Genomic DNA, 12577 nt, shown 5'->3' with positions numbered 1-12577 from the left:
GGTCTTTTGTAGACTTTAATATATCTTTCTTTCTTTCTACAGTTCAGCATTCTAACCCCCTTCATTGATGTATACCATTTTATACCCCCAGTATGGTACAGGATGGAGCTAGCTAGGTTGCATATCATGATTGTATACTCCATGCATATAGCTTTGCATTCTCCTAGTAGTAGAGCTCTATCCCCTGCACACCCAGATTCAGCTTTTTTGTTCAGTACTTTTTCATTTTGTTGGGATGACAAAGGATACCCCATACAGGTACTCCGATTTGTCTCATAGGCCGAGTTCGGTCTTTTGGAAGACGTTAATAAAATCTCTTTCTTTCTCTCTCTCTCTCTCTCTCTCTCTAATCTCAGACTCTCCAGAGGGACTACAGAGACACCTGGATGCATTACAGGCTTTCTGTGCGGATAGAGATCTGACAGTGAACCTTGGGAAAACCAAGGTTATGGTGTTTAACACCACACAGGCATGGGTGACGAGATCAGAGCCTCAGTTCACTTTACGAGGGGAGCCGGTAGAGTACGTCAAGTCATATGTCTACTTGGGAGTTACTTTCACAGGACCGCGTTTCTCCCTGAAGGGGGCACCTGCAGATTAGCTCGAGGACATGCAGCCTTGAGGGCACTTGAGAGGCAGTGTGCACGCATACAGTTTCAGGAGCCACGCACCAAATTGTGGCTATTTGATACGCTTGTCACACCGACTCTCTTGTACGGAGCTCCAATTTGGGGGCCCAATATACATCACAGATCTTAGAGAGGGACAGATGAGGGATGGAGGCAAATGGAGAGACCACTGATTATGATGATTGCTCATATGATTCGGAGCAAATCATCAGTACCACATGAGATTGTTCGGGCTGAGCTGGGTGCCCCACCAGTAGTAACCGACCTATTCCAGGGAGTTACCTTTTTACAGCGGCTATGGGAGCTCCCTCAGCAGAGGTACTCCCGTTTGGCATTGACCTCATCCATACAGTTGGCAGAGGATGGAGATACTCATTGTTGGTACGCTCAGATGAGATCATGGTTTGACCTACATGGTTTGCGGATAGAGGCACTACCACCCTTTCAGTACAGTCTAGAATGTCCATTTTTGGATCTCACCTACTCAGAGCAAAACCGCGTGATCAGGATGGATATCATGAGAGTGGACACAGAGAGGACATGGACTAGCCCCCTTGAGCACTTGGGCACGAAAATGACTCATTACAAGAGCCATTTTCTACACCTCTCACCGGATGATTTTATCACCCTCCCGGCATACATGGATGTACACCTATCACATGGGATACGTTGTGCCATTGGACAGATCCGGACCTCATCACACTAGCTGTGGATTGAGACAGGGCGATATGTGCATCAAATCGTGGATGACCGCATTTGTCAGCAATGCTACCAGGAGGTAGAGACAGAGGAACACTTCATTTGCCGATGTATAGTCTATTATGAGATCCGAGGGAGATATCACTGCCTCTTCCGAGAGGGTTTTGGGCCGTTACGCAGGGTCATGGAGTTTGAGGATCAGAGATGCCTCGGATTGTTTCTACTTGAGCTTAGGAGACACAGAGAGACCCTCTTGGCAGACAGGAGCCCGAGCCATGATGTACCTAGACAGAGGACCCTGGCAGATTTCTTTGGCACCAGCACCAACACCAGCAACCCAGCCCACACACCTCCTGATACCTCCTCCATTGGGCCATCAGGGCACTGACCACGCTCCCAGGGAGTCACCACTGATAGAGCTGTTATCTTATGTCGTGCTCGTCGGCCACGCCCACCAGGATCCCGACCACGGCATCCTCACCATCGCCAGATCAGAGCCATTATTGCTCGGCATCGGAGGCACCTACCTCGCTTCTACGACCTCTCCATTCTAGACAGTCCCATGGCGGAGATACTTGATCTAAGGAGAGGGCAACAATTCAACTGATCAGCATACATGGATCTACTTGATATACATTTTCCAGTATTTTCTACTCAGAGTCATCTCGGAGTCTTGCAGTTTTGTTCTTATAACTGTAGGACAATCAGTTTATTGTACTTTTTAGTCTTTTTCTCTTTGATGAGACAACAACTTCAGATGTGCTCTCAGTTTTGGTCTCATAGGCCACTATGGCCTCTTAGAGACGTTAATATATCTTTCATTTCTCTCTCTCTCTCTCTCCCCCCCCTACTCTGCTGACTGTTCGCCGATTCGCTTCGTTGCCGCCCACTAGCCCTTCCGCCTCGCTGATTCGTTCGCCGCCGCCTGCTATGCTGGCCCGCCTTCCTCTCCGGTAGGCCCTGTGATTCCGCCTCGCTATGCTGCCCTGCCTCCCTCTCCGCTAGGCTCTGTGCCCCCCTTTCCCCACCCACCCTTGTTCAGGCCCCCAAGGCAACAACAAACTCTCTCTCTCTCTCTCCTCCCTGCCTGTGGGAAGGACTGCAGAGTAATCTGGAGGAATGGCCCCGAGTCTCCAAGAGAAACTTCAGGCCCTCGAGACGGCAATGAAGGCACTAATCAAGGAGAACAAGAAGACATCCGATTCCAACCTCAATGAGGTGGAGAACAAACTACACCGGCACATCATGGCCCTCAAAGCACGGGTCACGGACCTTGAACAAGAGAACACGGCACTCAGGGAGGAGGTGAGTGCATTGAAAGTGGAACTGGTAGCCATCAAGAATACTGAGAAGGAAGAAGGGGAGATCAATGACAACACTCTCACGGCCATCAAAGAAGAGATCTCCAAGGAGGTTACAAAGGACATGGAGGGAAAACTCGAACCCAAGCAGTCACAGGATGGGTTGAGGGGGTGAAGAAGAACATCCGTAAAGAAGTGAGGGAGGAGACTCAAAGTGAAGAACACCAAATCATTCACACCACCATTGAGGAAGAGAAGATGAGGCATGCCTGTCGCCTCAACATTCGAGTCACAGGTATAGCGAGACACCCGACTCTACTCCCGAGAAAGATGGACAGCTTCTATGCATGAAGCTCGGCTACAGGGAAGAGGACCCTCTCCCCTTCACCAAAGCATGGAGAGCCGGGAAAGACTCAACATGCAAGCGAGCCTTCATCCTACAGTTTGCAGGAGAGACGGAGAGGGTCACCTTCATGAGGAAGAGGGTCATACTACAAGGTTTAGAGGGAGCTCCTATTTTTTTGGATGATGATCTCACGAGAATGCAGCTTGAGCATAGGAGAGCTTGCATGCCACGAGTCTTACACGCGAGGAGAGAAGGCAAGAAGGCCTGCTATCGAGATGGTCGGGTCATCATTGATGGCCGGCCCATGGATTAGCGGTTTGGGGCCTATGGGACACAAACCAGGCCACTGACAGAGATACACATGGCAGTATGGAACTGTAATGGTTCACTATGGGTGCAGCCTGGACGACTGGAGCATGTTATGGTGGGGAGAGACATCATACTTCTGACATAGACACATCAGAGCCCAGAGAGAGGGCTACCTCGAGTAGAGGGATTCCAATGGGAGTCAGCATACAGGAGGACCACACGCCAGGGTACCTCGAGAGGGTCGGGGGGAGTAGCAGTTCGATTCAGACAGGAGCTACAGGGGAGACTGAGAGTGGTAGCACAGGATCCAGAGGCCAGATACATGTGGATCAGCTTACAGCTCTCACAAGACAGGGTTATATACATAGCCCTATGTTACTTTCCTCTGTCTGGATCCTCCTATGTCATTACAGAGGACATGCCACAGGAGGAGGAGACATGAGCCTCGCCATACACTTGTGTGTTAGAGGAGATTATGCATTATTCTACAGTAGGGGAAGTATTTCTTATGGGCGACTTCAATGCCCACACACAGAGCAGACAGTTTGAGGTGTATGACTATGATGACATGGAGATCCTCCACCCTGTGGATCCAGAGGAAATAGGGGCTAGTTGGGCATCAGAGGACATTGGACCAGACAGAGGACATTATGGGGACCACTTACTAGAGTTGGGAGCCAGGCATCGTCTCGTTATTTATAACAGGATGCTACAATGGCCGGGATAAGGAGGGCTGACATGCTTCCCACATGGGGGTCATACACGGACCGGAGGCACAGTGGTAGACTACGTTATGGGGTCTTTGGAGGCATCACAGCTTGTCACCTCATTCTCCATTCCACCTTGTCCTATTGGGGCAAATCATACATACTTGGCATTTTCACTAGCCGGATCACCAGTATCACCAACCCCCCACATACCGACGCCACACACTACCATCTACTTCACACATGACATGGCAGACATATACACTGGCAGAGTAGAGGATGCGTTGCTACTCATGGATCCCCTGGCACATATGGATACCATTACAGCCCAGCTGGCATCACTCCTACACACGGCTGCATTACAGAGCTTCCCACATCGTGTCCACTCAGGAGAGCCTGCGAGATCTGGGACTATGCCCCAGAATAGATGGTATGATGACGAGTGCAGAGTCCTATACTCACGGCTCCGCATATAGAGAACCTTGGGAGCCATGAAAGAGCAAGAGTCGAGGAGAGAGATGAGGAGACTTACTTGTCGCAAAAGGCAGGCCTTCGCAGAGATACAGGAGCTAGAGATCTTTCATTTCTTCATGAGTAGAGATATCCCTATCTCATGGCGGCACTTCAAAGAGCCCAGGACACCGACACCTATTGCAGACCCACAGACATGGCACACATATGCAGAGGGCCTATACCACGCCCCACAGCAGCCACCTATACCTCAGCCACTGGAGCCTCAACCTACCACAGCTAGCTTCTTTACCCACTCGATGGTAAAGGAAGCTATCTGCTACCTACAGCATGGACGGGCCGCCGACCATATGGGCCTGCAGGGTGAGCATCTCATATATGCAGTAGATTCTTTGGCTCCTTTTCTTGCACACCTGTTTAACAGGGCACTAGCAGAGGGTTTGCCTGCAGAGTGGATGATGCACACCATTGTGCCGATTCACAAAACAGGGGATATGCTCGATCCGAGCAGGACGGTTATGGTTGGCCACGTGTTGGCCTTCAAGAGAGCTTTCTCTACCACTGACCATGTATTCACTTTGAGATGTATGATTGATCAGGCCAAAGTGAGGAAGAGAAAGCGCTATTACTGCTTTGTGGATTTCCGCAAGGCATTTGACACAGTACCACGAGAGAGGCTCTTTCAGCGCGTGTAATCTCTTGGCATAACAACAGATATGACATGGGGCATCTATGCATTATATGAGCAGGTTTTTGGGCGAGTCAGATGTCCAGGAGGTATGTCCGAGACTATTGCTAGCACAATTGGTGTGAAGCAAGGATGCCCACTTTCCCCCACGCTATTTGGGCTATACATTGATGAGGTGGCTGACTTCATTACACGGGGAGGCGGAGATGGAGTTGATTTAGCAGGTACCTCAGTACATATTATGCTTTATGCTGATGATATTGTATTAGTGTTTGAATCTCCAGGAGGTCTATAGCAGCATCTACATGCAGTCGATGATTTCTGCACACAGAGGGTTCTTACTATGAACCTTGGGAAAACCAAGGTTATGGTCTTTCATACATCAAGACAGGGCAGGAGTCAGCTGACATTCACTCTCGCAGGACGCCAGGTGGAGGTGGTGACATCATACGTGTACCTAGGGGTTACCTTCTCCACAGCAGCCACACACTTCACCATGGGTTCAGCAGCCAGAGCTAGATTGACACGAGGATATGCAGCATTGGCTATGCTAGAGAGACAGTGCCACTAGGCGCATTTTCAGGAGCCCCGGACGAAGGGGTGGCTATTTGACACATTAGTCACACCGGCACTGATGTATGGAGCAGCAGTATGGGCGCCAGGCCTTGCTACCCATTGGTGGACATAGGTAGAGAGACCAGAGGCCCTCATGATGGCATGCATGATACGCAGCAAACCGTCAGTACCTCATGACATTATCCAAGCAGAGTTTGCTGCGCCTCCTATGATGCCACATTGTCATACAGAGCTTTTGAGGCATCTAGACAGTTGGCTGAGGCAGGAAACAGAGGATCATGGTATGCACAGGTCACACATTGGTTCTCACAGCATGGCCTAGACATGGATCATCTACCACCATTCCAGTATGACAGGGATGCACCACATATCCGTCTCTCTCATAGTGAGGAACAGAGTATTGAGACAGGACCTATGGCAGCTCTATACACGAGAGACATGGATATCGCCTACACAGCCTCTTCCACCGAAGATGCTATACTACAGAGATCACTTCATGAGTATCCCTGATGATGGATTTATAGAGAGGCCTAGATACATGGAGGGCTTTTTACCACACAGCTCTCGAGTGGCTATTGGTCAGCTTAGAGTTTCATCACATCGATTGGAGATCGAGACTGGCAGAGCAGCATGGATCCCCCGAGAGGAGATGGTATGTAGATTATGCAGAGGAGGTGGAGAGTGAGGAGCATTATGTATGTTGATGCAGAGCATATACATCCATGAGAGAGAGATATCCCATTTTATTCAAAGAGCCACATTCCCTACGCCAGATCTTTGAGGCAGCAGACCAGCTCATACTGGGGAGATTCATTCTAGACATACAGCGTCATGGTTAGTTAGTACGAAAGGTACGATACGGTACGGTACAATAAAATACGGTACTAATTGGTACCTTAAAATTTTTTGAGGTACGGTACGATATTAGTACGTTTTTTTTTTAAATACTTCCTAAACTTAAAAATTGTAGACAAGAAGTTACAAAATAGTAGAACCATGAACATAATGTCATCATGCCATTAGAGTACAAAATTGCTACAAAAGGATAGGCCAAAAACTCATGGCATGGGCGACCGCCAAGTTCCAACATGCGTACATACATGATACTACATACTACAATACATCATCGATGGGCTAGAAGGAGATAGATGCCCAATGCCTAGAGAGCTATAACATATCAAAAGTCTACATCATCACCAACATCTGCATGATCATCAACATGATCACTACTAGAGTGTCCATCAAGAGAGTTCTCTGAAGAGGACTCTTTGAAGGTGGACGAGACACTCTGGGGATCATTCTCGCTAAGTAGGTTGCCATCATCATCAAACAAGGGCTCTCTAGGCAGTGGGGTATCATCATGAGGGGGCAATGGAATATCATCATGAAGGCGGGGATTGGAGCTCAAGGATCCCCGCCTCACATATGTGCGAAGGCCACCCTTTGCCGATGCCGAAGGCGGAGGCCTATGAACTCCAACTGCTTGGGCCCCCGTCCATGCTAACTCCTGGTGCTGCGAGTATCTGCTGCCACAAGCTCACTATAGAGCTCCATGAAGATTGCCTCGTCCTCCTCATCAGGCAATATGATCGCTTGCCTAATATGGCAATGGCAAGTGCACACGCTGACAAACAGCTCCCTATAGGCTGCAAATGGCGATGAATGGCTCTCTAGAAGACTGAAACTGCTCCACGCAACAGCAACAACAACAACAACAACAACGACGACGACACCACCCCCAAAAAAAAAACGTACAGTATCGTACGAATCCGTACGGCACCGTACCGTACAGCAAGTACGTACGATTTCAGTCGTACGACGTACGGAACTAAGCCTGTACAGCGTCACAGAGAGACATCATTACAGGCTCAGACAGCTCCAGAGGGGGGACGACAGACACAGATTACTACATTTTTTCAGAGATCCACCCCACTCCCAGCCCCTACACGGCAGGGAATTACTCTCCAGAGAGCAGAGACACTCAGAGCCCGCAGGAGACAGAGGACACGTGGCTTTCGGACACCACGCCTATACCAGAGAGAGATGACAGAGATCAGAGCTGAGTTTCATAGAGAGGGTGCGGAGTGACTGGCTCGCTTCGGAGCAAACCTAGGCATGTTCTTCAGGGAGCTTTGGACACCCCCTTCATTGATGTATACCATTTTATACCCCCAGTATGGTACAGGATGGAGCTAGCTAGGTTGCATATCATGATTGTATACTCCATGCATATAGCTTTGCATTCTCCTAGTAGTAGAGCTCCATCCCCTCCCCCACTCATTGTACTTATTGCACACCCAGATTCAGCTTTTTAGTTTAGTACTTTTTCATTTTGTTGGGATGACAGAGGATACCCCATACAGGTACACCGATTTGTCTCATAGGCCGAGTTCGGTCTTTTGGAAGAGGTTAATAAAATCTTTCTTTCTTTCTTTCTATCTCTCTCTGTGTGCACCCACCATGTATATGTTCCATGCACGTTAGCTTAGGTTCTTTGCACCCACACACCATGTAAGCTAACGAGCTAACATTCCTCTGGAGTCTAGTCGTTTACTTGTAAAGGTGGTATTGCTGTCCTAAAGCAGTTCCCAGAGTGCTGGTTATGCCTATGGGGGAACTGAATTTAGTGCACAACCTCCGTGGGAGGAGCACACGTAAAAAATATACTACAGCCCATACTGTTCACTTGCTAAGGGGAAGCTGAACAAAGCCTTATTGGTGCCTTTGATTGATTGGGGGAACTCATACATGCATGGGCAGCCTGCTTGGAGTAGGGCACAGAGAAGATAGGGCATGGACTGAATGTAACCCCCCCTACACCCCCCCCCCTTCCCCCCCCCACCCACCCCTCCCAACAAAAAAAAAACAGCGTGGGGATGTAACTTGATGGAATCAATATATTTCATACATCTACTTTTTTGTAATTTAGCTGATCATGATAAGTATTATTAAGACCTTTCACAGTCTAGGCTCTTCCTGATCATGATAAGTATTAAGACCTTTCACAGTCTAGGCTTTTTCTGGTCCCACAGGTCATATTTCGTCCTGTCATAGACCTTATAAGCAGTCTTTCTATTCGTCTCTTTATGAAACTAAAATTACATACATATGTACACCCATACACCATAACATAATACATCGCCTGATCAATTTTACTTGCATTTAGTTGTTCTGATCATGAAGAAATTGTATTTGTGGATCTCAGGTTGGAGTGTCAATTGCTTATGATGCAAGCAGCATGGTTCAAATGCGGCAATGGAATGAACAGTATGGCGAGGGAGGTAGCAGGGTCAAATCAGTGTTTGGCTTTATCAAGTGAAGCTCAACAAGAAGTACCGCAAAAGTTTACATTGAAGCTTTATGAGTGGAACCACAGATGGTTTCTATTTCTGTTATGTTTTTTCTGAACCTTTGAGATCTTGTATATTAAATCCAAAAATCGTTTTTCAAGTTGAAAGGATGCTAAGTATCAGAAAGTTGTATTAATGTTGTGTTTATAGTTCTGCTGCAGGTTATGATGCAGTGCCTTTTCGGTTCATCGAGCTCATCATCGCACTAATTTTATGAGGGTTGCAGGAGTCACATATGGCGGTAGGGATGCCAACATCGTTAATGATTCTTTTTAGCAAGTTGAAATTTGAGAGCTGTGTAGTTGGGTCCTGGATATGGAGAGCTTTGTAGTGGGGTCCTCGATATGGTTCACCCTAAGAAAAGAAAGTTTTAGAATATACTGCATTCACAGCTGCAGTTTTGTGATGGCAGTTGCTATTGTAACTTTTCACACACAGGAAAGCCATATTTAAGCAAATGTAAAGTTTTGGTTGAATTATATGTCACACTTTTCAATTCAATTGTTTGATAGAAAAGCTTGTTTGATAAGGGTTAATACTATTCTTTGTCGACAACTTGGTTGCACATAATGCTTAGTTCAGAGTTTGAGATGGTAGAACTTGGGCACTTTGGTAGGTGGACTATTTTACATGTCACAAGATCAAGGTTTTGAAGAGGGTAGCTTGTGTGGTTGGCTAAAGGCAGTGAGGGTTTAATATTACTCTCCGACAGTTTTAGAAGGGCGAAAAGCTTTTCTACTATGTAAATACTTACTGGCTTGCAATATTTTTCATAACAAAATATATCGGTTCAATCTCAATTCATGTGGCTCAACAGTATGGCTAACCTTGAGAATCTATCAACCCTCACGAGACACAAATATACACACCTAGTAGAAAGCTGCAAGGCCTTCTTTTTTTAATATAGTTGTGCTCTCCAAATCTTGTGTTAATTCTGTAGTGTGGCTTTCTATAGTTTGCAGAGAAATGATGGACTTTAGCTAGTGTAGCTTTTATTCACAGAAAAACCTCAATATTGCCTTGGGTTTGAAGTTGTCTTCCACGTCTACTTGCCCTCAGCAATCCACTCTTTCCATTGCACATTTTCCACAGCTTCCTCTCCAGACTTACCTGTTAGTGATTTGAGAATGTCAGTGTAGGCCTTGTGTGTTACAGTAACTCGTGATCTTTTTGACCGTCTTTACAGTTTGAATTGGAGGACTTGTTTCTAGTGGTCAGGTCTCAAATATGAGGCCTTGAGCATCCTTCATTGTCAAAATTTTTACCAACTGCAAGAGGCTAATGCCTTGTTTGTTCCATTCTTTGTAGGATCTTTATTTTGAGCAATGTACTCATGCATATGCGTTCATGCATGAGTACAAAGTGCATCATTTTCAGCATTTCTTTGACTAAGGAACCGTTTCTGTCTTCAAGTTTTACTTGGTTGAGGGGCCTTTTTGCTCTTTCAATTTGCCAAATTCCCTCAATTTCCGTCTTATCTCTAAACATGGGAGTTCCCATCATTGCATTAGCAACCACCACATGGTGTTGGTGAGCTTCTTTGTCTTTATAAAGATATGTGTACCACCATTCTTAAATCAGTTCCAAACTCTATATATCTCCCTTTGTAAAGGCTAATTTCCTTGCATGTTGTAAAGTTGCATTTGCTTAATTTTGAGATACATGCATCATAGACTTTCTTCACATTTGTGTCCCTCTCGTGCTAACCAACTTCCATGCTTGGACCCAAATAGATTAGTTTGAGATGGTAATACAATTTCACGAACACCTCAATCATGCATGGGCAACATATGAAGTTAAGTGACAATTTGTTATTTTTGTTTATTATGATAAAAGAAGTAAAAGAACACAAATAGTACCTACTTGAATAATTGAATAAATACCCTGTAATGCTACTAAGTGAACTATCAAATTCCTTGTCTATAACCTTACCCTCTTTTTGTCTCATGAGTTCTCCATTTTTCACACAAGTTCTTGTTGTCATCATGTTTATACTTTGAGATTGCATATTTATTTGCATGTAACTTTAAGCTTTGCTTACAATGGAAAAGCAAGATCACTCCTTTAAATTGAGATTACTAAAATAGCATATAGACTTGAGAACAAAAGTCATAAGTCAATGAACAGCACTATGGAGGATGGAACTTGTATTTATATTAGAATAGTTTGTAATCTATATTTATAGCATGCTTTAAGACTATATATAGAAAGTGTTCCCAAAGGAAAAGTTTCAAAATAGTTGTTTTCATGAAATGTTTATAAACTATAATCATGGAAAAGTATACATTTAAAACATAATAGTTACTTTTTCAGCCATTCTCTTTAGAATAAATTTCTTTGAAAATTTCAAATTAAAGAGATTTTTTTCACAAAAAATTTAAAAGCCACTAAATGGCTTTATCAATTTGAAGTACCAAAAATAATATTACATAGAATAATAATAGAAATCACACAATGTTCTAGCACAATAGGTAGCCATTCAAGTTAATTTGGATGCTTCATGTATTGAAAAAAATTAATTCCATCTCGAAGGAAAAACCAAAAATGTAAGGAATTTGAATCTCCCACTATATTATCTTTTGTAACACATAAGAATCCTTTCATAAATGTCCTAAAATTTAGCACTTCCTCAATCAACAATAGCATTAGTTTTATCGTTTCATAGAGATTAAAAAACACTTGACACAAATGGAACAAAGTGTAGACTCTTTTTTGTGTTTTGTAATTTCTCTAAGAATATCTTCATGGGTATGACCAACCACTAGAAAGGCAAGTTGAACATTGGATCAATATCCTCATGGGTATGACTAACCACACTAGAAAGCCAAGCTAAATGTTGCATCAACATCCTCATGGGTATGGCCAACCAATAGAAAGCGAAGTTGAAGATTGCATCAATATCCTCATCGATATGGCCAGTTGAACGTTGCATCAATATCCTCATGGGTATGGCCAACCACTAGAAAACATTGCATCAATATCTTCATGGGTATGGCCAACCACTAGAAAACATTGCATCAATATCCTCTCATGAGTATGACCAACCACCAGAAAGCCAAGTTAAACCATCTGAAAAACACCACATGCAAGCTAGTGGAGTTTAGTTTATATGTTTGTTTCCAATCCACCCAAACTTATTATAATAATTCAATTGTTCATGTCAAATAATCTTCTTGCCCTCATGCAATGAATCATAGGATAGTGGCAACAAACTAATAGGAGAGGTAAAAGACGCTAAGAGAAGTGTCAATCCCTCCTATTTCAACCCTTCCTCTACTCTCAATCCTCTCGCAACGCTTATAATGGAAATGGTTAAGATGGAAAGATTGAACCACTCTCCACCTCACTCTTGCTCAATCACTCTCTCACTCACGCTATCAAGCATGCACACTCAATGCACTACAAGGAACACACAAGCATGTATACCACAACCAAGCAAGAGAGTAACAGCTTAAGAGAAGAAAGATTTTCACATGAGAAATGATTGATTCTCCCCATTCA

At 44.9% G+C, this 12577-nt stretch overlaps 1 protein-coding gene across 6 annotated transcripts in view; it reads left to right on the top strand.

Annotated features, from left to right (window-relative positions):
* Positions 1-9592, top strand: part of LOC147619244 (uncharacterized) — a 123644-nt gene extending 114052 nt beyond the window's left edge. For 4 of the 6 annotated variants that reach the window (XM_086772895.1, XM_086772891.1, XM_086772889.1 and 1 more), the window contains 2 exons: positions 8932-9122; positions 9238-9592. In XM_086772895.1, the coding sequence (XP_086629021.1) occupies positions 8932-9045 (114 nt within the window). In that variant the 3' untranslated portion in view covers positions 9046-9122; positions 9238-9592. Of the gene's footprint in view, positions 1-8931; positions 9123-9226 lie in introns of all 6 variants that reach the window. The other 2 variants (XM_086772892.1, XM_086772893.1) reach the window with 2 other exon arrangements.
* Positions 9593-12577: the final 2985 nt, after the last annotated feature.

This window comes from Cibotium barometz, chromosome 33 (genome assembly GCF_041138505.1).
Source record: "Cibotium barometz isolate CiBa-2024 chromosome 33, ASM4113850v1, whole genome shotgun sequence".
Lineage (NCBI taxonomy): Eukaryota > Viridiplantae > Streptophyta > Polypodiopsida > Cyatheales > Cibotiaceae > Cibotium > Cibotium barometz.
Note: the sequence above shows the minus strand (reverse complement) of the source record. Positions and strands in the feature narration are given on the sequence as shown.